At 32.4% G+C, this 26,560-nt stretch overlaps 2 protein-coding genes across 20 annotated transcripts in view; one reads left to right on the top strand and one right to left on the bottom strand.

Annotated features, from left to right (window-relative positions):
* Positions 1-26,560, top strand: part of LOC127066622 (ras GTPase-activating protein raskol) — a 113,869-nt gene that overhangs the window by 61,409 nt on the left and 25,900 nt on the right. For 2 of the 17 annotated variants that reach the window (XR_007782447.1, XM_051000513.1), the window contains exon 1: positions 9,160-11,470. The exons of 14 other annotated variants lie outside the window; for them this stretch is intronic. Coding sequence is in view for 2 of the 3 variants with exons in the window: in XM_051000513.1 (XP_050856470.1) it covers positions 10,357-11,470 (1,114 nt within the window). In the remaining variant the exon portion in view is untranslated. Of the gene's footprint in view, positions 1-9,159; positions 11,471-26,560 lie in introns of those variants that run through there. One more of the 17 variants, XM_051000512.1, reaches the window with a different exon arrangement.
* LOC127066647 (putative uncharacterized protein DDB_G0267840) lies at positions 164-6,205 on the bottom strand. 3 transcript variants are annotated; one of them, XM_051000629.1, is made up of 4 exons: positions 5,936-6,198; positions 4,618-4,696; positions 1,779-1,971; positions 164-1,653 (listed from the first exon to the last, which is right to left on the bottom strand). In XM_051000629.1, exons 1-4 carry the CDS (start codon positions 5,989-5,991, stop codon positions 1,442-1,444), a joined length of 540 nt encoding a protein of 179 aa, XP_050856586.1. In that variant the 5' UTR covers positions 5,992-6,198; the 3' UTR covers positions 164-1,441. The 3 variants fall into 3 exon arrangements, 2 of the variants coding, with proteins under 2 accessions (XP_050856586.1, XP_050856585.1); XM_051000628.1 differs by lacking the exons at positions 164-1,653; positions 1,779-1,971 and adding exons at positions 2,422-3,568; positions 3,637-3,857 and having other exon boundaries at positions 5,936-6,204; XR_007782461.1 differs by lacking the exons at positions 164-1,653; positions 1,779-1,971 and adding an exon at positions 3,459-4,094 and having other exon boundaries at positions 5,697-6,205.

Raw genomic sequence — 26,560 nt, forward strand, 5'->3', positions numbered from 1 at the left:
ACGATTAAAACGTACTGCAAATGACGAATGTATTCATTCGACGTTTGAAAAAATAGAAAAATATTTTGCGAAACGATTTACTTACATGGATATTAATACATACATAGTACATACATAAAATAATATATCGTAAATCAATGGATAGCAAGATAAAAATGTTCTCTTTATGTATAAGTAAATGAAAGTAGACGTGTTGTAACGCGTTACGTTTTTTTATTTACGTTGCGAGTGTAATTTTATTACGAAAAGTCAATGCAATTTTTTTTTTGTTTCTTATGAAAAGTGTTTTGAAAGGTGTGTGTATGTATGTGTTTGATGGGATATTCATCACAATGGGATTGGTGTTTCATCGAGTGACGCACGACTTGTTTCATGGCTTTTCCTTCTCTCTCTCTTTAGGTTTCCTTTTCTTCTTCTTAAGAAAGGGGCGTGGCTCAGCGTGTGGTTTCACTTGCATTTAGCTACACATTGGGAACTCTTCTCGAGTCGAGCGTCTCCTTTCTCGATTCTCTCTTTCATCTATGTACGTTTTCGTTTACTTTCACATCAGGGATGTACTACTATCGAAAACTTTAATGGTTACTAATTTTTTTTCCTTTTTATTTCTTCTTTTTTTTCTTCCTTCCTTCCTTTTTTTCTTTCTTTCTTTCTTTCTTTCTTTTAATTTATAATTTTTCGACTGACAAGAATAAATGAGATGGTCAGACAGGAACAAAAAGCGAGTTCTTTTCTTTTCTTTCTTTTTTTGCCCCCCTTTTTTTTATTAATTCAAGAAACGTTATTCTTGGAAATAAACGTCTTGGAAATAAATGTAAATGTTAGTTTTAAAAAGGTATCGGAAATTGATTTTGTTAGTTGCCTGGCACGCGCTTTAACGTTCCGTTATTTCCTGTTCCTCAGGAGTCGTCTCGTTCCAATGCGTTCACAAAGATGGCGCTGTTGTTGCCATCGAATGCGTTACGTTCATTTTATCGATCAAGATCGTAAAGGTACGAGCGTCTATCCAATTAATTTCGATTATTTTGTTCTATTAAAAAGTAACAGTCGTTTTAAATTCGACAAAGAAGTTTCTCAACGTTTTATTTGTGCGTTGTTATCGTAGAAACGCAATGAAGAAATCTCGCTGGCGAACAATGGCGGGAAATTTTGAAATCGCTTTTGGTAAAAATAACTCTATCGACGTTACGTTGATATTAATAATTTGGATTAATGGAAAGTATTTTTTTTTCTTTTTCTATTAGAACGTAATTTTAATATTGTTATATATCAACGAACGACTTGTTTGTTTATTTATTTTTTTATTTATTTATTTTTTTTTTGTATTTTTATTATACGAAAGCTCTGTGTAGTAGCTTTTTATTATTATTATTATTATTATTATTATTATTATTATTATTATTATTATTATTATTATTATTATTATTGCTGCTGTTATTGTTTTTTAGTACGTCAGCTTATTTTTATCATCGTCAATCTTCTTCGCCTCAAGATTGTTAGTTTTCCATTTGTTTAATTCATTTAACCAATCTTCTTCGGAACCACAAAACGTCGATGGCATCATTCGGTCCAACTTGTCGTAATAAGTGGTCCACTTGTCGATGAAGTAAGTCCCTAGATCGCATTTTGGTAAGGGCAACTCTTGACATGGTTCCTCTTGAGATTTAATTTTTTATGGGAAAAAAAAAATTATTTTTTTAGCTTATTAATCTAATAGATTGTAGTATTAGATGTAATATATATATATATATATATATATATATATATATATATATACGTACTTCCACAGAGACTACGAGGACAATCATGTTGAAGACCGTTTCGATGATAACAATCGCAGTCGACGAGTACTTTACCCGCAAAGAGTTCTCTTGATTTTATTCGTTTTAAATTACGTTTCTTTTTATTCGTCAATAAATTCTTTGGCAATTTCTTTGGTGATTTCTTTGGTGATTTCTCTTGAACAGTTTTATTCTGTAAAAATTATAATAAGTATGATCGTTATTTTAACGATGAAATTTTATCTTAACATTTTAACACACACAGACACATATATATATATACATGTATACACATGGATAATGGAAAATAATTGATATCCTTATTGTACGATTATACGCCATAACGTCTTAATAACGTATACATGAGTAATGGAATATTATTATCCTTATTCTATGATAATATACATTATAAAGTATACATGAATAATGCAAAATTATTATCCTTATTGTGGTATGATTTTATATCATAATCCTTTTAACGCATACATACATACATACATACATACACACATACACATATATATGTATACACATACATATATATATATACAAATGATGTAATATCATGATCCTTATTATAATACGAAATTTGCATGCATTAACGTTTTAACATTGAAACGAAAATATTATAATTTTAGTTCGAGTTTATAATAGTGCAATTGAATTTTATTTAATATAAATAAATATGGACGTTCTAGTATAATCGTTAATTAAATATACATATATAAATGAAAACTTATTCGATCAAATTTAATCTAACATCACTCGTTTAGTTCGAATCATTTTATCCCAATTCTAGACATTGTTTCATCCTATTCTTATAACATTGTTCCATCCTATTCTTATAACATTGTTCTCTAATTTTACATTTGATATTACGTGGCAAAGGTAAATAACATTCATCCTGAAGGCCGTTCCTTTTTGATCGACATGCTCGATATTTTTCTAATTGATTCGCTGAAACGAAATCTTTATAACAGTCAAAGGAATCTTGCGAACAGCATGATGGAGATAATTCTTCTTTACAACATTTTTTACGAAAAGATGGACATTCCACGATTTTTGAACTAATATCGATATCTCTTCTACATTCGTCGTTTTTCGAAGTGCAATCTCTCGGTTTGTCCATTGATTTAGAACATCTCATCGAGCAAATATAATTTTCTTGTTTGTTTGTCGACTGATCGGCCGGACATGGACGATAAAATGATCGTGATTTCGTCGAATCCAAACCGTTCCTACGTGAACAACATTCTAATGGAAATTTTTCAATTGTATCGTTTACCGTACAGTTAGTAGATTCGGAAAATGGCGGTATAGGTCGACATATTAAAACTTCTCCGGGTTTTAAAATATTTTCTAAGGTTTCCGTTTGTTCTTTGATAATATTCGGACATATTACTACTTCTTCTTCTTTTTCTTCTTCCTCTTCTCTACATCTTTCTCTTTCTTCTATTTCTAGTTGTTCTTCTTCATCATTTTCTTCGTCTTCGGCTGGTATACATATGAGTTTGATTCGATTAGATCGGGAACATGGTCTTTGATTATTTTTTTGATTATTAGAAACATCTCGAATTTTGTCAACAATTGGTCCAGCACAACAATGTATCTTCGAAACGGGACTCCCGTTATTACAATTTCTATTATTATTATTATTATTGTTGTTGTTATTGTTGTTATTATTATTATTTTTATTACAAATCTTTCCTGATTCTACGGTGCACGTTTTAAACAAACGAACGTTGTTATTGTTTCGTTTGCAAGTTTCTTCGATCGGGCAGGATGTTACTCTAAAGACAACGTTAGAAATTTATTTAATCGATGAAATATATGTATGTATTTGAGCATTATAAATTACCTGGAACATGGTCCAGTTGACATTTGTTTGGCTTCGACACATAGACCCATCTTCTGATTGTTTACGTTCGAATCTGGTCCTGGCACTTGGAGAATCTGAGCTACTGGTCGATTAAAGTCGTCTAAACGACACTCCAGGATCGTACATCCCGAGGGATAATTTCGACAGGTGGTCAACGTGGCCAAGGGTAAAACAGTAGTATGGTTTTCTTGGCCATGGGCCTGTCGGAATCAAATTACATACGTGGATCTTTTTTTTCCTTGCTCTCTTCGTTTTCTCATCCTTTTTCCCTTTGTGGAGTCAATTTCTTACGAGACTTTTGAGGTCATATATTTTTTTTTTTCCTTTTTCTTTTTTTTTTCTTTTTTTTTTCATATACATATAATTTTTTTGTTCTTTTTGTTTTATTATACGCAAGCGACTCTTCTGGGTCAACGAGTTGTCTCGATAATATAATTCTGTCGGATTACTTTGGTTTGTTTTTTATTTTTTTTTATTGTTTAATTATTATATATATATAAGTGATTGAATCGATGAATTGTTTCGATAATATAATTTGTATCAGACTATTTTTGACTTTCTTTTTTATTTATTTATTTCTTTTTTTTTTATGACTTAAAAAAAGATAGTCGACAGAAAGTGCGAATACAAAACGAGTCAACAGCTGCAAGAAAAAAAAAAGGAGAAAAAAAAGAAAAGATGGACTCGTGTAGGAATTACATGGACGTAGGACGATTAGTAGAGAAAGAAAGGAGAGGGAGAGAGAAAGAGAGAAAGAGAGAGAGAGAGAATAAAAGGCAAATACAATGAATGAACGAGGCTGTTGACTCGTTTATTGCCGCGTTTGTCTCATTCCGCTCTCGTTGAATTGAATTTTTCTTCTTCGTCGACCATTTCCGTTGTATATTTAAGAAATATTATTTCCATTATCCACGAAATAGTTCAAAGTAGAGACGCAAAACTAATATAAAATTGTCTTACCGAATAATTTGGATTCTTCTTTTCGTTTCGATCGATTTGAATGCAAATTTCCGGTACGTTGTTATTTTTGAAATTTTTTCTAAAACAATAAATATATTTTTATTTGCCATTCGAATTCCCCATGCTATTTCAAATACTTAATACGTTATATCCTTTCATATTTATATTCGTGATTTAATATAATATCTATATTCTATTCAGTTCGATATTTCTTTTCGAAAGCAAATTTTTCCTACTCGATTAGTAGTTCTTTTCTTCTTTTCTTTTCTTTTTTTTTTTTTTTAAATTTCTTAGAATCAGTTTCCTAAAAATTAGACTTTCTTAGGATCAACTATTTTTAACATTTTTCTATTTGTACAAGACGAACAGAAGAAAATTCATAAGTGGTCCAAAAATTCCCGAATGATTAAAATCCTTTTCTTTTATTTTTAGTTTCAACTTCATCGTTAAAAAATTTCCTAGCTTCGTAGTATTATGATTTGAAAGGTAGAGAAAAAAATTAGCCTGAAATTATTTAGTAAACTTTTTTTTTTCTGCGATGTTGCAATGTGAGATATAATACCTAACGATCGAATGAACGTAAGTCGAGTTATGACTAAATAAAAAAAAAAAAAAAAATAATAAAAAAATAAAATAAAATAAAACAAATTATTTGCACAAAGAGAACACTTCAAAAAGGAGAGAAAAAAGAGGGATAGAGGATTGCTAGGAAGGAGAAGAAAATGAGGAAGAGAAATAGAAGTAGGAGTAGGAGTAGGAGTGTAGGAGTAGGAGTAGGAGGAGAAGCAGCTAAGTAAGTAACTACAAACGATAACAATAACTTTTTTTCGTGACTCTAGTCACAACTTTAGAGTACAACTCTAAATGGTATTGCCATTGTTCGAGGTCACGAATTTTGCATTTGCTTTCGTTAAGCCGCTCGGCCGGCACACGTTCATCCGGTGGTCATCGATTCAAATACGAAATAAGCATGCCGACCAATGTCCTGTTAGAGTATGCAAATTAATTCACTTCCCCAACCCTACCTCCCACCCTTTCAACCCCCTCCCCCCTTTTTTATCGTTTCTTTTGACAGTTACTTTCTCGACAGCTGCTTCGTCCTCCGGCCACCACTCGGATGCACATATTTTTTTTTTTATCGTTCATGCTCTTTCTCTTATCTCAATGATTTTGTTTCTTCTTTTTTTTTCAATCATTTTTATTCTTTTTATCATTAATTTTTTGTCGTTTTATTTCTCAAAGAAATTATTGTTATTATTCTTTTTTCTATTTTTTTTCTTTTTTCTTTTTTCTTTTTTTTTTTTTTTTATTTACTTACACGGCCACGATATTACATATTTTATCCTGTTCGTTACTCTCGAGAATTTTCGTCATGTCGGTTCAGTATTTCGTAATTTGCGGGGAAAAGGAATCCAATCAAGACAAGGTCAAACGCGAGGAATTTTTGAAAGGGAAGCTGACACATGGAAACACGGAATTCTTTTTCGAATATCGCGAGAATGAATCATATAACGACGAGAAATTTTGAAGAAATAAGTCCGACTGACAAATATCCGAACTCGTTGAATATAGCCGTCAATGAGATCTTATCGATTTTTCTCGAATGAACGATATATATATATATATATATATATATATATATATATATATATAGGGTGAGTCAAAAGTTCTTAGATAATTTTAATTTTAATTATTTTAATTGAATTAATTACTTTTTCGAGACTATTAAGTAAAACCATCGAATTTTTAATCCACATCGTGTATTATATACAGATAATTAATTAATTGTAAATTGATGATAGAGTGAAAATCTGCGAATATCAAAATCTTTTTTGAGAATAGAATATCCAAATTAGAATATCGTGAGAATACATTTCTTCATATATTTCTTTATTTTTCTATCTTATTCATTTTCAGTTTGAACTCTTATAATATTTAATAGTATCGTTCCATAATAACAAATAAAATATACTAACGAACACTGAATATTCACTAACTATTATACGTAATGGAAAATCTCAATGAAGCATTGATTCTATTTGATATAGATTCATACCTACATACGCATATTTATATACACACACACATTTATATATATATATATATATATTTATATCTCTTTCATTTGCCCCCCAGCTACGTCATTTTGAGAAACATCGTTAAACTTAGTAATTAACGTTTAGGTCATCTTTATTTAGAGTCTTCCCGCAGCGTCTGCAGAAAACGAGTGTCGGATTTACGGGACGAGATTAAGGAACGCGAAGATGAAGCGATATTAACGTAGGGGGAAAGAAAAAGAAGGAGAATCGAGAAAGAGAGAGAAAGAGTGAGAAGGGATGAGCATTAAGGGAATGACGCGTGGGAAGAAAAGCTTTGGAGGCTGTAGTCTCTCGTGTGGGCGAGGGATGTTGCATCTTTCTCTCTCTCTCTTTCTCTCTCTTTCTTCTTTTCTTTCTTTTTCTCTTTCAGTCAGTCTGCACTTGAGACACTCGATGAGAGAAAGAGAAAGAAAGAGAGAAAGAGAGAGAGAGAGAGAGAGACGTTTAAAAAATGAATGAAAAAAAGATGAAAAAAAAATGAATGAAAAAAAAAAATAAAGAACGCTCGCTCTTATCGGCAATATGTGAGATGGGTTGGAGAAAAAGGGTGGATAAGTAAGAAGGGTGAAATATCGAAGAATCGATTCGATCCAAGTCGATATTATCGAGTGTAGGTAGATGTTCGTTAAGTACCGATTCTTTTTAGCTTTTAATAACTAACTCTTGTCGACTTTTACGATTAACTTGATTTCTGATTGAAATTTTGATTTAAGATATATATATATATATATAATACATGTTGGTGTCGTATCGGTCAATTAAGCTTGACTTTTTTTTTTTTTTTTTTTTTTTTATATTTATCTCAATTTTTTTTTATATTATTGTTGTGTGTACATATATACGTTAAATAGTTGTTTAAGTGCGATGAATAATTTTTTTTTCTTAATTAACTTTTTTTAATTCACTTTTAATTAACTTTTTCATTAACTCGTTGCGTGTCACAAGTTGTTTTTCGTCGTCACAAATAAACCTGACAAATAATTTTGTTAATGTTTTTGAGTTAAAAAAAAAAAAAGAATTAAGTACTAAATTTGGACAAGTCAGGAATGCATGTGAAAAAATAAAATGAAATAAGACAGGAACTGAGAAGGATGGGGAAGATCGTAATTCGATCCTAGGATTTTCTGAAGTGTTGTAAGTTCGAACGTCGTTCTAATGATCGACGTTTTTTTTTCTTTTTCTTTTTTTCAAATACTTTCGTCACGGTTTTTTCTTTTCTTTTCCTTTTTTTTTTTCTTTCGTTAGACGACAGCCACTTTTCGTTCCACGCACGATTCATCGTTGTGTCCCTGGTCTAACATAAAAGAAAAAAAGTGTTTCGTCTTACGCATTTGCGACGAATGTGGGGTCTGGCGCCAGCAAGGAGGATATGATTTTTCTTCTTTTTTCTCTGCTTCGTTTCTTTAATCTTGTTAAATTTAGAATTGACCTTAAAAAGTTCGTTGAATGTAAACTTCGAACGTTCAATCAGTTTTTGTATTGAAATTATCAAATTAGTAGATTAGTACATCCGAGTGGACCAATGGAGATTAAAAATATTGTTAGAATATTTTTTATTGAAGAGTTCGCTGAACGTTATCCATATTTACAAGTTTGTAAATAAATAAGGATGAAAATTAAAAAAAAAAAAAAAAGAAAGTTAAAATGTCGCACAAGATTAATTATGTATATAGGTACTTGTCGTATGAATTTACAATTCGATATTAAATGCAACGCGTAATCCATGACGTAACCCTCTCGAATGATCACTCTTCTTCTCTCCTCTTTCCTCCTCATCGCCCATTAACCCATATCGCTTTTAATACTGCTAAAAAAGAATATCATTATTATTACTCTGTTCGACCATATGATAGTCAATACGAATATTAACCCGTCAATGTGATAAAATTGTGATAAACAACATGAGGTTTTTTTTTTTTAAATTTCTCGAGTTTATTCATATCATTATTCATAATGATTGGCTATTAATATATATGTAAATGAGTGGTTTACTTTGAGTCTATATTTTTTTTAATTATATTTCGAGATAGAATCGATTGGAAAATATTGATAAATGCTAATATGTTTGTTTTATCTCTTTAGAACTTTAAATGTATGTATGTATGCATGTATGTATGTATGTATGTATATATGTAATTTTTTTTTTGGAATTATTTTTATAAGAATTATCTGCAAAAAAAGAGATGATATTTTTGTGAATCATAATGAGAGAATTTAATTGTACGTTTCAAAAAAAAATATGAAAATATCAAATCGGATTGTCATCATAAATATCATTTCTTTATTTTTATTTTTTCTTCATTTCAATATCGTTATATATATATATATAATTAATATATATTATTAATATTAATTAATATAATGGTATTGCCTTTTTTCGAAATTTTCAATTTACAAGATATTATTTTTTAAATTGATATTAAATATCCCGCTAATAAATCATTAAAAAGTACAACGTTCGCGATTGGTCCATCGAACATATATGGAACTTGAGCAAAGCGTAGTGTATGTCGTAGTGGCGCATGGACGATCACGTGACTCCGACAATTCCGAAGCTTCCGAGAACGGCCGGGCGCGGCGCTCGCGTTTTGCTAGAAAGAAAACTCAACGCGTTGAACAGATAGTTGGGAGCGCTTCAACAGTGCGGATCTCTTTTTGTCGCGTTCTTTTATCAAATTTTTTCCTTTATAACTCGAACGTATTAACCAAGTTTCTTCTGTTTGTGTGTATGTGTATGTGTATACGAGTGCGTGCGTGCGTACGTAAGAATATTTAAGCGTGTGTGTGTCAATTTTTTTTTTTCTTTTTATACTCGACCAACATTTATTTTCTTTTTTCGTTTTTAAAATATCGAAAGTGTCGACACAGATATATCGTTTACTCGGCATATTTGTTCGTACGATGAGATAACGACGTATATCAAAAAAAAAAAAAAAAAAAAAAAAAAAAAAAATTATTTATTTATTTACAAAATCACATTGACTGGTACATCCTCACACGCACGTTTATTTGCAATCCAAGTTACTCATCGTGGGAAATTTCATTCTTTTCTCTTTTTCTTTTCTTTTTTTTTTCATTTTTTAATGTCGTACATTGATATAAAACAAAAAGTGAAAAGAAAGAAAAAAAATCGATGATTCATGTGAAATAACGAGGAAAGAAATGAATTTCGATTGAATTTCGCTAAATCGAAGAATTTTATTGAATACATCGTGGCTCTTTGAAGAAGGCAAGAAGATAGAAGAAGCGAAAGAAGAAGAAGAAAAAGAAGAAGAAGAAGAAGGAAGAAGCTTTCGTCGATAGCTCTTTTTATCCTCTATCTCTATCTCTCTCTTTATCTCTCTCCGTCTCTCTCTCTCTCTCTCTCTTTCTCTCTCTCTCTTTCACTTTCTAAATCGTTATGTCCTCGTGCAACACATGTTTCTCGTCTGGCTCCCAGACCCGAAAGATCATTCAAAGTCGGTCGAACGTGTTCAGGAATAAATCTTTAGATGGAGCTCGTCGTATAGGATTATAATTTCCTGTTTTAAAAGAGCAATGTGTCCTGACGAAAGGGACGGGTCATTCGTTTTCATAAGACATATCATTATCATTGACCCGAAAAGAAATTAATTGGAAATGTGATCGTGAAATAGTAACCATGTTGAACATGGATAACAATACCGAGGAATCGCCAAAAAGGCGATCCACGTTTTACGTGTCTTTGGACGGTGGAGAAGCAAGACAGCCGACAAAGATATCTAAAGCTTGTAACAATTTAATAAAATCGCAGGATGTAGAAAAGAAGGATATTACGAAGAAATCGACGTCCTTATCTTCGTCTTCGTCGTCATCGTCGTCGTCGTCGTCGTCGTCGTCGTCTGCGTCGTTCGTTTGCAATACGTTTCCAATTGGTAATACAAAAATAGGAACGTCTTCGATCGGTGTTTCGTCGATATCGCCAAAGGTGATACTTACTAGGACACTGAGTAATAACGAGTCTATAACGAGTAGTAGGAAACACGAGGATTCTTTACCTGAGAGTCACAAAGGAAAGGTACAATCATTGACCAGGATATTCGAAAGCGGTAAGGGATCTTCTAACGAACGATCTAACAACAGGGTCATTGGGAACGAGGATAGAAAGAAAGTTGAGAGGACGAGATCGTTCAAGACTATCGAGAGGTTTCAAAATCGTTTCACCGGTAGGAAGGATTCGGCGAGGAAGGAGAATCGTTTGAACAACACGATTGCTTGTTTCGAACTAGAGGAGGATGATGGTAAACGTAAGAAAAAGAATAAGAACGAGGAGAGTAATGAGAGCGTTGCCGATGAAAATAATAGAATGATCAGCGTGGTCAACAATGTGGTCAACGTGAAGTGTTGCAATAATGGTGGTAGCGATGGTACCACTGCTGGTATCGGTTCTAATTCTGCTACTAATGGTAACGCTAGTAAACTGGAGGAAAAGAAACAACAATCCAGCGGTAACACAACATTGACGAATCTTTTGATTAGAAGGACTCACAGCACGAAATTAGCTAGAAGCGGTAGTTCCTTGCTTCGTTCCGCTAACAGACACGCTTCCGTCGATAGTTCCTCGATCGTCACAGTGGCTGCTGCTGCGTCGGTCGCTGCAGAGAAACGTCCCGTAGCTGAGAGAGCTAAGGATCGTGACCGTGAGGTCACGGCCGATCCTTCTGCGGACAACTCTGACTGCATCGAGTCCTCCCTATTCGAAGATGTACCGGACATCGACGGGGGAATGCATTCTGGTAACATGGATTATGCTTTTTTTCTTTTTTTTTTTTTCCTTTTTTTGTTTACGTTTTCTTTCCTTTTTTATCTATTTTTTTTTTCGCGTCATTTTCGGTATCTTCGGGATCATTAGATTTTTTGCAGCTTTTTTAAAGTAAGGTTTATAAAGTAAACAAGTATTATCTGTATCTATTATTCAGATCTGTATGCTCTTTTTTTTTTTTTTTTACTTTCATAGATTTATCATGCGCGAAAGATAGCAGTTTAAACGGTTGAAATATTATTTGTTATTTATAATAATTTCGTAGGATTATCTAATATCGAATCTTATTTGAAATTATAAGGATATTAATATTATTTCTCGTGTGTATATACGTACATACATACGCATGTATAATTTCCAATCGATTCGTTGCACAGATATCGAAGATGATATTGGCTAATGTAAGAAAGAAAAGATCGATACAAAAGAAAAGATAAAAAGAGTCGACGTACATACGTACATATCTATCGAGTAAGATTACTCGTGAGACTTATTTAAATTTGTGATTTAATGCGAAGAATAGATACTAGAACGGTGATACTACAAGTCGTTATTATTCTCTCGTTCATACTGATCCCATGAGATCTTGTCTTTGGATGATGGACGGATCGTTGGAAACACAGATGGATTCGATGGAGCATAGTTAATTTTTATTTGATAGAATCGAGTTGGATAGTTGCCTCGAAGCTATTGGACGAGACTTTTCTTCTCTCTCTCTCTCTCTCTTTTCTGATTCTTTTACGAAGCGCAGAACAGGGCACATATAATCGTAATTACAAAGTGCGAAATTATAGAGTCCGCATTATGGCCTGAAGGACCGACGAACTTTCTTAAGGGAGGGCTCGCTTATGTGTCGAGGAGAGGTATAAACTTACTCGAGACTGTCTTGTCTTGTCTTGTCTTGTCTTGTCTTGTCTTCTTCTTGTTCTTCTTTTTCTTCTTTTTATTTCACGTGTATATACAAAAAAGAGAGAGAGAGAGAGAACGGAAAAAAACGGAAGCAAAGAAGAAGTCGAAAAAGAAGAAGAAAAAATCACGGAGAAAAAGAAAAAAGAAAGAAAGTTGGAGAAGAAGACAAAATCATGGAGAAAAAGGAAAAGAAAAAATAAAGAATTAACGTTACCGTGAAATTACGTTTATCGCACGAAAATAACGTTTTTCGGTGAACGATACGAGCGTAAAACACGTCATAGCGAATACTTTTCTTCCCTTATTATCGTCTCTCCCTATAATTCTCTATAAAATTTATACTCCAAACTCTACGAGAATGAAAAAGACGGAAAAAGAGAAAGAGAGAGAGAGAGAAAGATATATAGTTTCGGAGATATTCTTACGAGAGACTCGAAATACATATTCCACCGTGGAACTTTATTAAAACCGCACGAAAAACGATAGCCTGCGGTCTCGTAGCCTCTTCTGAACTTTAATGCATCGCGGATATATTGCGAGGAAGGGAAAAAAAATTTCAAAAAGAAAAAAAAAAAAAGAAAATACGTACAAGAAAATTCGTCAGGGCTCGTTCGAACCCTTCTCCTTCTCATATACTACTACTTTCTCTTTTCCTTTTTTCATTCTTTTTTTTTTTTGTATTTTGTTTCATTCTTTATCTCTTTCTTTTCTTTCTCTCTCTCTCGTTCTTTTTTTTTTGATTTCTTTTTGTACGACTCGAAGATTCGAAATATCTTTTTTGTTTTTTAGTTCTCTTTTTTTTGGACTTTTTTTTTCTTTCTTTCTTTTCTTTCTTTCTTTCTTTCCGAGAGTAACGAGAACTCATTCCGCTACGGACACGTTTATCCACCCTTTTTTGATCCTTCGTCTCTCTCTCTCTCTCTCTCTCTCTTTTTTATATACACACGCGCGTTCATGAAGCCGCATCATGAAAAAGGTGAAAAAAAAAGAAAAAAGCAGAGATTGCGATGACACCGCAGATTGCAGCTTCATTACCGTTAGGCCGCAGGTAACGTTGGTCGAGAGAGTCGAGGGTTGGCTGATTTCGTGCTCTAATTTTTCTCCTCATTTTTGTGTAAAGAAAAAAGAGAAAGAAAGAGAGAGAGAGAGAGATCCTGGCACCCTTACAAATTGTTCCGTATGGATGAAACGCACGTACGCGAGGGGTAGGAGATACTTATTAAAATCCAGAAAAGCGGAACGATTTTTACCACCCTTTCTCCCTTTCGTGTTATTTCTAGGACGTTTATTTTCTATCGAATTTTTTTTCTTTTCTTTTTTATTTCTTCTTTTCTTTTTTTTTTTTTTTTTGAACATTTCCCAATGAGAATGATATATTAATCGGAAATCAGTTTCGAGAGGGATGACGACGATAATTGTAAGGGATGAATGACAGAAAAAACAGAGAGAGAGATAGGAAAATTCGTGAGGAATGAGTAAACATCTAATAAGTGATTTCTAAAAAAGAAAAAGAATCAAAAAATTGATTGAATGAAAGTGATTAGAAGAACAAGTTTTTTTCTTTTTTTCTTTTTTTTTTTTTTTCTTATTAAATTTATACAAGAAAAAAAGATGTTAATGATAATGACAATATTTACGTAGTTATAATATTTGCTATAAAGTTTCGTTCATATAAAAAAAATGTTTTTAAAAAAGTATGTATGCATTTAAGAATTAAACAAATGTTAAAAATATCGCAGACGATAAAACGACAAAAGTTTCGCTCGTCATTTGCGTGGAAGTTTGAAGAATGTTACGTTCCTGTTCAGTGACACGTGTCATTCGGTCAGACAATCGAAAAAGTGTAATATTAGGGAGATCATAGCACGTTTCACCCTCCTATCTACCAATGACCTTTTTTTTCGATCCCGAACTTTGACCTGACTCTCGTATAATTCGAGTTTATTCACAGAAAAATTGCTTTCGTCTCAGCTGCAATTTCCCATATTTTTGGGATCTTTTTTTAAATATCTTTTTTTTTCTTCATTCTTTTTTAATCTAACTTAATTTATCATTTTTTTTATCTCTCTCTCTCTCTCTCTCTCTCTCTCTCTCTCTCTCTTATGTCTGCGCGATGCACAATTTATTTTTCATATTATTTAATGTATTTGTCTTGCATTGCAAAGTGACCATTTATGAACAAATCGTAACACTAAATTTCATTTCATACGATTGATAATGATTTATTTACATATATAATACTGTATCGTTGTAAACGATACAACAAGTATTTTTAAAATGGCACGTCGAAGATCTATAGATCGCATCTGTGAAACAATTCGTTTTTCGTTTTTATTTTATCTTGACATATAGAAGTATGTACATATGCGATTTCTCGATTGATGTTGAATTCATGCGAGGGCGATTGTTTATATTACGATGCGGAGGAGCGCAAGGTCATTGAACCGAAGAACGTATATATACGTAGGTACTTACATATGTACATATACACGCACATACACACACGCACACACACATGTATACACATATATATACATGTATACATATAAACATACATACTTGTATACACGAGGAACGATTTACGCAAGAGTCGAGTTTTGCATCGCGAGACAGAGTGGGTCGAGAGTACGTGGGACGATTATCTATCGCGACACATTTTTGCGAGCTCGCATGGTGATCCACTTTGCGGCTTATATATTCCGCGCCTAGCAGCTGTTCCGACTTTATCAAGTTCAACGCGATCGAACGGACGTGACGTAATAATAATCGTCCATACATATGATTATCGTTGGAAGTACACATCCCTCTCTTTCTCTCTCTCTTTCTCTCTTACTCTCCACCTCACAGTTTCTGTGAGTCTTTATAAAAAATTTTATTCAAAGCACAAGAAAACGAAGTATAATATTATTCGTTAGATATTGTATAGTAAGAAAAAGAAAAGAGAGAGAGAGAGAAAGACAAAAAAAATAATAAAGAAATATATGTCAGTATGATTACTTTGTAAACAAAACAATATTGTTATATACTGTATATCATATACTTGATATTTCGTTACATTATTATTCTTTTCTTTTTACGAAATAGATGAAGTAATGCATATCTAATTATTAGGTCACGGATTCATAGAATATTGAAACGATCGAATAGAAACAGACAGACAGACAGACAGACAGACAGACAGACAGACAGAGAGAGAAAGAGAGAGAGAGAGAGAGAGAGAGAGAGAGAGAGAGAGAGAGAGAGAGAGAGAGAGAGAGAGAGAGAGAGAGCTTCGCAGATAAATCTGGTTGGCAATGAGAGCGAGTTTTTCCTCGTTAAAGATGATCATGCTGATGATCAAGATTCTCGTCCTCTGGTTGGTGAATATGGAAATATCTCTATCTCTCTCTTTATCTCTCTCTCTTTCTCTCTTTCTCTGGTGCAATTTAAGCTTCTCTAGCCCGTACAACCTCGTTACAAATTGCCATCCATCCCTCGTCTCTCTCTCTCTCTCTCTCTCTCTCTCTCTCTCTCTCTCTCTCTCTCTCTCTCTCTCTCTCTCTCAATTGATCGCGTCCTCGACGATACATTTGCGCGGCCTACCGTTACCTAATGACTTTTGCGAGCTACTAACACGTGATGCACATTCGCATACACACACACAGACATATACATACAAAGAAATAATCGACGTACTTTTCTAAACGTACGAACTCATTGCAAGAGAGAACTCTATGACACGTTTTATGCCACTGATGTCACTTCCTCCAGCTTTTGTATGTGTGTATTATGAGAAAATCGAGAATAGGACGCAGGATGATAAAATCGTTTATAGTTCTAACATGCTTTAATCTTTTTGTCCTCTGGTGAGAATGTCTGACGTTACCTTAAGTAGAACATTTTTATCGAAATAGTTTTATTTCATATAATTGCATTGTTATCGTGAGATACATATGTACGTCAATATATGATACCCTTATCAAATTATTACGATTAGTATATTGGTATAAATTTTATTTTTTTTTTTCTCTTACTTTTGTTTTTTTTCTTTTTTTTTTGTTTTTTCTTGGAACCATTTGTACGTGTCTAATGAATACTCTCTCAAATTTATTACACATTAAAAATATTTATTAACAAGAAACGTCTCGTGTTAAAAATAAACAAATTGGGTATTATAAAAAGAGAAAATCTTTGTTAAGGCGTTTCAAAAGTTTTTAGATAATTTCAACAATCGATAATGTCCGTTTTAACATTTTATATAGGCTATCATCTTATTTCTTTTTCCACAGATTAAAAAATTCTATCTAATTCGCTCGTAGTCTTGCAATTTAATAAGAAAAAAAAAAAAGAAAGAAAGAAAAGAAGGGAAGACAGAAAGAAAAAAAAGAAACAATTTGCCTGGTCTTTTGAAAAAGTAAATAATTTTTGATGAAACCAAGGAACTTTTGGTCCATCCTGTACAAATAATAATGGAAAGAGTTAACGGTGAAAGGTCCGGATGGTTTCTTCCGCTATTTGCGAAAGTAGAAGAGTACCAACGATGATTCATTCTTGCTCGATCGTACGTATCGACGAGAACTATTTCTTCGAGATTGAGAAAATTTTCCTTGGGAAAATTCTAAACGTATACATCATTGACATGCCCTTTACCCTTTCTTGGTTGTCCCAGTTAAAAGCGTATCGAAGATATCAAATGCATATCAGCTTTTAACATTTAATAAAATAATAAGGTCGGCAAAAGCATAGCTATTTTAATTCGCAGAAATGGGGGCCACCCTTAGTTAGCAGGGCCCTTTTACAGTAACTCCCCTAACCTCATAGATCCCCCTAAAAGCCGTTTTATGGGGTATTCTCTCTTTCTCTCTCTATCTCTCTTAGTCACCGGTTATAAAGGATTGACATTTAAAGCATCAAAGTGACTTTCTTTTTTCACTTATTCTTTCTTTGTTGCGAGATTTATTCAGTGTATACACGTTTGTTATTATTTTATACTTGGATATAATATAATAATAAAAGAAAAATATATATATAATAAATAATGATCGATAAATATTTATATTATTAGTGACATATTGATCGTTTTCTATACAAATATAATACGATACAATATAAATACATTTATAAATATAAACGTATAATTAACAATTATAATAATAAATAACGAACAATTAATAATTAATTAATAACTGTATCATCTACTTACGTAGAAAATAATTCGTGTATAATATTAATGAATTAATCAAATAAATTTGTATTGATTGTTATATACAGATAAGAATCAACTATTCGAATATTTGTCCTTTTTTTCTCTTTCTCTTTGTCTCTATCTCTCCCTCTCTTCTTCTAATTTTACTTCTCATTGAAAATAACATTTTGGGAGGATCCTTCCGGCGTCTTTGTTGGAGAAGAAAAGTTTTACGAGTTCGCAATCGCTTATGTTTATATATATAGATACACACACACACACACACACACACACACACACACACACACACATATCTGACACTATCTCTTTTCTTTTCTATTTCTCTTCCCTTGTAGTATAGAGAAGGGACGCGAAGGATCGCTTTCCGGTTTGCGATGGAGAAAAACGAATGGTCAGGGTCGTTAATCCTGAGGAGGATGACGAGGCGGTAGAGAAGTTCAGGGGACTCCGTTCGAGTAAACGTGACTCATGCTCGTTCGAGGAAGAAGAGAAGAATAAGAAGACTAAGATGGTGATGGTAAAAGAAGAAGTAGAAGTAGTAGAAGAAGAAGACGAAGAAGAAGAGGAGGAAGAAAGCTGTAATCTCGATGTCGAGGAACAAACTCGATTTTATTCGAGACGTAATCTCGTTAAATCCTTTCCGATTAACTGGATACTCTTCTGTTTATAGGATCCTTCATCTTTTCTCCTTCTTTTTTTTTTTTTGAAGTATAATTTTTGATAGCGGCTCGTAAAAAAATCGCTGTAAAATTTTTACCACGTCGGAATTGGTGATTCATATATTTAAGAATCGTTTAATGATAGTAAACGTTGATAAATATTTTTCGTCGAAAAGAAACCAATTAAAATTTATGATAATGTAAAATATGTGTTCGATAAAAAAGAGAGAGAGAGAGAGAAAGAGGTCGTCCCAAGCAACTCCTGTGATTCAGACTGTTCTACTGGTTTGAAAAAAAAAAGAAGTAAAATGATTCTTTCAAATTAGAACGAATTGGGAACATATAAGAGATGATCGTCGAATGATGAAAGGAAGATGAAAAAGACTTTATAGTGTTTGAAAAACAAATACAAAAGAGATCGACAAGAAGATTCAAAATGTTTACATAAATAAAATCTACAAAACTAAAAAGAGAAGGAATAAGAAAAACATGATCAAATATATTTCAAGTGTGAAAGATCGAAATCCAATCGGTGGTCCAATCACCGAGTAAGTAATTAACTCTTAAGCAAGAAGTAGGTCGAGTAAATGGCAAGTGTGACTGGATAGGAAAGAAAAAGAAACGGAAAAAGAAAGAACGAAAGAAAAAGAGAGAGAGAGAGAGACAGATTAAAGATAGAGATAGAGATAGAGATAGAAATAGAAAGACTATTAGAAGTAAACCGTTCGATTCGATTTCCTTTCTCCGCTTATTCCGCTTTCATGTATCATATAGTAAACGTGTAGATACTTACTTGTCGACATTCGTAGGCTAGTAAGAGGAAACCCTTCTATGCGTCATGGGTATATAAAAGCCCGAGGTGATAAGAACTAGAGCGTGCACTTTACGTATATATATATATATATATATATATATATATATATATATATATATGTATAGGGTAGGACTCTTTCATGTACTGCCATGAAAAGTAACGCATTTCTTCTCCTTCTCTCTCTCTCTTTTTTTTCCTTTTTTTCTTTCTTTCTTTCTTTCTTTCTTTCTCTCTCTTTTTTTTTTCTTTACAGAAACGTGAAGTATGAATCATTCCTACTGCTGTTACTGTTACCTACTACTATACTACTACTACTACTACTACTACTACTATTACTACTACTACTAGTACTTTATATTCGCTTTTATAGTCTTCAAAAAGGCCCTCTATACGCACCCTCCCCTCTCTTCTTCCTTTGCTCCTCAACCCTTACTCCTCCTCGTTCTTTTAACGAAATACATAATTAAAGCGACGTTAGGCCACTGAATAAGCCAGCTTTACTCATAGACTCGAGACTCTTAGGAGGGACAGTCCGTTTAATCACGTATGCACGTTGCCATTTCTCGTTAAAGCCTAGCTGAGAGACGATATCTAGGTCATAACGTTGTCTGAAATATCTCTCTTGGTTTTCTTGGTAAATGTCAGAGGTTCTAGTTTTCGTCGAAATGAGAGAAAAAAGAAATGGTATCGTTATATAATGTAACAATCGTTTCCGTCCCCTGAAATTATTAGTAGGAGCTGTAATATATCGATCAATTTATCGATCGTGTTACAAATTTTAATATCGTATGATATATGTGTGTGTATGTGTATATATATATGTATTTTTTTCTTTTTTATTATAACAGTAAAAATTATATTTTATATATTATATATATATATATATTAAATATTTTATTTATTACATTGATACTATTATATTATATAAACTATATTGTTCCATGCACGTAAATGTAGCAAATTGCATATTACAAATTATTATTATTAATATCTGTATTAATAAAATTTATTACATACAATAATTACGTAATATAATAAATTAGTAAATTAAAATTGAAAAACAAAAATTCCTATATCAGTGTGTTGTAATTTTTTTAACACACACATATATATATAAGGTTTGATCAGATATTTTTTATTTGATCAGTATATAATAGCACCTTACTAAAATTTGTAATTAATCGTGAAACAAATCTGTAGAAAATCTTGAAAATAAAATACTATGCTCCGTCTGATTATTACTATACATATTTATTTGTTGGAAAATTTTTACAAACAATGATATATATATATATATATATATATATATATATATATATTTCCGTGAAAGTCGAACGAGGTCTTTGGTGAGAGGCGTCGTGTTAACAAAAAACGTCCTGAAAATACGCGCTTTCCCTCGTTCGGACACGAGAGCACGCACTACGAGAATTTATGAATAAATTATTGATATAACGTAATGTATACGCATATATATTATCATACTATAGATATAAGTTCGTGCTATTTGAATTTCCCGCGCTCTCGCTATCCTTTCGCGCGGAAAAATGAAAGCACTGTTTCGCGTGAAAATAACTGAACGAACGTTTTACCTACGTCTCACTGAAATGAGAGAGTACTCGAGAGATAAGATTAAGGGAGGAAAAAAATGGGGTGAGGTCGTGCTGGGAGGGTGGAGAGGGGAAGAGAAAAAGCAAAGAGAGAGAGAGAGAGAGAGAAAAGACGAGAGATCGAAATCCAGATACGCTTTAGTAGTAGACTAAACACTCTAATTTTTTGTTCGTTCGTAGTTTTTTTTTTCTTTTTTTTTTCTTCTCTTTTTTCCTCTCTCTCTCTCTTTCTTTTTTTTCTTTTTTACTTCTTTTCTTTTCATTCGATATTTCTTCAAGGTCTTCTCATTTAACGTACGTAGAATTACGAGCTTGTCTTATTTCTTGTCAAACTCTGAAGTTTGAAAGTCATTTATTATTCTTTCTCGATTTAATCTTCAAGTTCACTGATCTTTAAATCAAATTTAACCTTCTCTTTCATTTTTTTTATTTTCTTTTCTCTCTCTCTCTTTCTCTCTTTTTTTTTTATTTTTTTTTTTAATGCCAGAATTTTTTAATCCGTTGAAATAACGAATTTTTAACTTTTATCTTTATCTTTCCGTGTCAATTACGGAAATTAATAAATTAATTTTTTTTTTCAAAAATATTACCTTGCTATTGTAAAATTAAAGCAAATAATAAGTAACTTAAATGTATGGTATAACAATTATAAAATTATTAATTTTTCAAGCGTCGTTCAAATCGATAGATGCGATGAAAATGGTCGATCGATAGTTTTAATCTGAATATTTCTTTTCTTCTTTTATTTTCTTTTCTTTTTGCAAATAAAAACACGGAACACTCCTTGTTAATATCGTGCAATAAAAGATTCAACGAACTTGTATATACTTACACGTACTTATTTACGATGATATATGTACGAATAGTAGAAACACATTGAACTCGCTTCGTTAATATCGCACAATTAAAAAATTCGATAAACACTACTTACATACACATTTTTGGTGATATAAGAATCGAACGTTTTTACGGCTGGTGCTTCTGCTCGATAATGTTCATAATTAGTTAATTAGACCACCGACAGCGCGGTCTCTCACCCGAGCGTACGGGGTGAACGACCTCTTATTAATTAATGAAAGAATGGCTATACACAGTCGCTCCTTTTCATTTCTGTTTCAGGTGAGTTTCAATGGCGTTGCATTGTTTATCCCGAGATAAAAACTGTCATTAGATGTTTTATATATATATACATGTAAATGTACGTGTACAGATATACATATAAATGTACATATTCTCTCGTTATCTTTTATTTTATTTTATTTCTTTATTCATAATTTATTATTTATTTATTTATTTATTTTCTCTTTCAACTACCGAACGCGACAGACTTTTCAATCAATCGCGTTCTCATTCATAATTTTATTATTGCATATATTGCAATGTTAGATATGATTTGAAAGCTTCTAACGAGAATATTTTTCATTAAATCCGGGAAGTAAAATTGGTATTTGGTGCGTGGCTTAAATCTACCTTACAATATAAATATGTACATATATACATAAGTGTATATATATATATATATATACATACATACATACATACATATATATGTCACGAAAATACATTTCATCGTTTCCGGATGCAGTGAGTCTGTAAATAAACCGTGCCGATGTTCGTGCTACGTGTTTCAAAGACGATATTTTTGTATCGGTTGAGGAGGAACGCAAAGCTTTCGGTGTATATACGAGAAATATCGTTAACATACGTCTCTCTCTCTTTCTCTCTCTCTCTCTCTCTCTGAAATACGTTATCTGGAGGGCAGATTCACGAATTAATCGAGGTTATCTCTTCTGTTGCCTCTGTGCCATCTGCTTAATATCATCGCTTGTACTTTGATCGAGCTACAAAATTCTGTTTCGTGTTATGCAACATAACATTTCATCGCTCTAACTTGTAAAACATTGCGACAATCAATAAATCTATAATGTATCGTATGTTATGTAAATGTTCTTGGAAAAAAGGAAACAACAATAATAACGACGACGACGATGACGACGATGACTGAGTATCGTCGAACGATAGATATTATGTTATCGGAATACTTCGATTCGTAATACTTATTCTTGAATCATTTCGATCTTTCCGATCGATATCTACGATTTATCTCGCTCCAGTAAACGGAAGAAACGATGTTGGATAGAAAAGATCGTTTTCTCGTAAGAACTCACGCGGAACGTTTAAACGTTCGATCGAGGAGAGGAAGAATTGTGGTTGCAAGGAACAGTCAGTCAAAGAGAGAAAAAGAGAGGAAAAGAAAGAAAGAGAGAGAGAGAGAGATGAAGGAGAATAATTTTGAAGAGGGAATATAGGAGATGAAGCTAGAAGGAGAAAGAGAGAGAGAGAGAAGGAATAATTTTGAAGGGGGAGTAACACAGATGAAGAGCTGGAAAGAGAAAGATAGAGAGATAGAGAGAGATAGAGAGAGAGAGAGAGAAAGATAAGACATTGACGGAGAGAAAGCATTATGACCATAAGTGTCGATGATCTCAGTCTCGCATGTTCAACTAACAGCATACCGAGTATTCTGACTTATTGCTCAGGCATTTAGAGGGGAAAATTAATGCGTAGAGAAAGAGAGAGAGAAAGAGGGGTAGTGGGGATGCTGGATGGTTAAGCTTTAATTACAGTCATCTCTCGGTTAGCGAGAAAGTTCTCTCGCTCGATTCGAAGGTAAACGAGCTCGCGGAACGGGAAAAACGAGATTAATTGCCATTATCAAGTGTAATAATGTATCCAGCATGCGTATGATTCTCTCGTTGTGTACTAGAACGTTTCGTGAATCTTCCAGAGAGAAAGAAAGAGAAAGAGAGAGACCGAAGCAATTAAGATTCGTCATAAAATTATTTCACGGCTACTTTGTTATGAATTTCGAAACGTTTTGTTATTGCTCGAGAGAATTCGTAAAATAAATTTCACGTGACATTTATATATATCGTGCAGATGTATCGTTGAAAATTTTGCAAAGTGGAAAATTTAGTTTATTATTTAAAATTTGAAGGAATAGAATATTATTCTTAAACTAATTGGGATATATCTATCCAATTTTTTTTATCTTTTCTTTTTTTTATTTTCTTTGATAAAGATAGATTAGAAATTAGAAATTGTTAAATGCGATTGGACTCGTCTTTTTTTTCTGACTTTCGAAATTCAACGATGTTATAAAGATAACAACTGTTATCTTTCTTATAAATTTTCTTTTCTTTTTATCTTTAAAATAACTATTCGCATATATTTTCTCATAATGATATAAACAACAACAACAAAAATAATAATAATAATAATAATTTTTTTAAACAGGTGAAATAAAATTTTCTCTTGCGATTTAATCGAATTTAATGAGAAATTAAAAAATTGTAGGTGGTAAATATATCGCGCGTCCCAAGGAAAAAAAGAAAAGCGTTCGATGTCGCCTCCGTTTGGATATAAAATAATACTTTATAATTAGTTTTCTTCTCGCATTGTTACACGAAGTAAATTATAACAGCAAACTCTCCCGATTAGCAGTGCAAACCGGTGCGTAACGCGAATGGTCACGTGCTCTTGCACATGCAGCTGCGTTAACACGACCTTATACGTATATAAACGTATATATATATATATATATGTGTGTGTGTATATGTATGTGTATGTATGTGGCACCTGCAAACGAACTTAACTAACTTTATACATAATTAACTTAACTTTTACTCGGTTCTTGCCGTCGTAGTCGTCGTCATAGTCCTCGTCGTAGTCTTGAATAAGTTTTGAGAAAGGCATCTGCCGATCATTTATGGTAGGGTCGCGTGCCCGGCTACGCTCTAATTACACTTAATTATCATCGTGATAATCGTCTTTACTGGAGCAGAATGTCGATCGGTAATATTAGATAAACGAAAATGGGGAAAATTAAGAAGTAAAAAAGAAAGAGAGGAAAACGTCTAGAGGTAAATAAGCAACAAAGTTTTCTTCTTCTTCTTCTTCCTCTTTTTCTTTCTTTTCGAACCATTTCTTGATAAGCCCACGATTCTTTTAGACGGACGTTGTTTTTATCAGTCATAAATCATAAAACGTGATAGTAATTTTTTTTTTATGTAATACTTTTTATAATAGTCTTCAAAGAGAAAACTTTTAAGAATTCGTGAGTTCTTTGTTCGTTAATTCAATGCTTCCTTGTAAGCAATAAGAAATCTTTATGTTCGTTGAACCTTCCAAGACAAGTAACTCTAAAGTGAACGAACGACGTAAGTAAGTACTTACGTACGTACTGACCTAATTTCGAAAGATTTATATCGATGACCGAACGAGTCACTTCGTCATTCTTGTAGAGTAGATTACTCGAAAAGATTTATCAACTGAATTTCAACATCGTCCTTATTCGTTCTATTCGTTGAAAATTTCCCTACGAAAAATTAAATTAAATAAAAATAATAAATGATTTACTCTGATGCACATCTATATGCATTATATACCTTTCGTTTGATTCGTATCATTATATAGAATACATTGCTTCTTGCTTATGATGAAATATTAAATTAAAGTAAAAAGTTATTTACACACACACACACACGCATATACGTATATACATACTGCTCGTTTTATTCAAATTATTATATAGAAAATATCATTTTAATTATCGTGATATTGAATTAATTGAAAATACTTGTCAATCGAATTTCAATATCGACATTATTCGTTCGACAATAAAAAATTAAATTAAATTAAATTAAAAAATGTTATATATATATATATGATTTTAATGTAGTTAATATAAAAGACGTTGTTCTTATACAAAATGTTATATATATGAATTTAACGTAAGCAATATAAAAAACATTATTTTTGTTTAGATGAAAATGGTTGGATGATACTAAACGATAGTTGTACCATAGTAAGACTAATTCATCTGTACTATGCGATTCGAGTTTAATGGACCGCAGAAAAACTGTGATCAGGAGAGAAAGCTTAAAATGCACAATCGTACCAATGTACGCGTATGGCTATCAAGAATGCTTTTTGTTCCTTTTCCTTCATTCATACATATATATATATATATATATATATATAGAAAGAGAGAGAGAGAGAGAGAGAGAGAGACCAGCCCTAAACGAAAATTCCCTTTAACAAAAGAGAGCTTCGAGGAGTTGTTCTCTGGTGAGAGGAAAAAAAAAGAAATGTGAATGAAAGAAGAAGTCCTCGAAGCAACAGCTAGCTAGCTAGCTAGCTGACTACCTACTGCCAATCGGGAATACTTAATACATAAGTACAAAGTCCCTGAACGTGATGCTTCTTTTGAAGCAATCGATAGCCTTATGTCGTTTTTTAAAAGGGAAGGTCGAATAATTGAGCCTTTTATAGATTTCTTTTTTCTTTTTTTAATCGTCTTCGTCTTCCTTTCATCGAAAGCCTTTTTTTGAACAGAATTTTTTTTGTCTGTATTTTTATTATTATTTATTATTATTATCATTGTTATCATAATTGTCATCATCATCATCATCATCATCATCATCATCATCATCATTATTATTATTATTTGTTAATCGTTGAAGATCACAAACATATCATTTTTTAAATCTCAACAAATTTGACAATGTTCGATTATATGTTAACTTATTCTCTATTCTTTTATTCTTCTTCTTATTTTTCTTTTTTCTTTTTGATCTTAAAGTTAGATATTAAGAAAAATTTCTTTTATTGCTTAAAACTAATTTTATTATATATACATATATATGTATGTATATATATACATATATATTTTTTTTCTTTTTTCGTTAGAAGACAGAACATCGACTACGAACTGAGATTAAGTTGCAAATCTCTCTCTCTCTCTCTCTCTCTCTCTCTCTCTCTCTCTCTCTCTCTCTCTCTCTCTCTCTCTCTCTCTCTCTCCCCCTCTCCTTCTTTCTTCCAGCTG

Source organism: Vespula vulgaris, chromosome 10, assembly GCF_905475345.1.
Source record: "Vespula vulgaris chromosome 10, iyVesVulg1.1, whole genome shotgun sequence".
Lineage (NCBI taxonomy): Eukaryota > Metazoa > Arthropoda > Insecta > Hymenoptera > Vespidae > Vespula > Vespula vulgaris.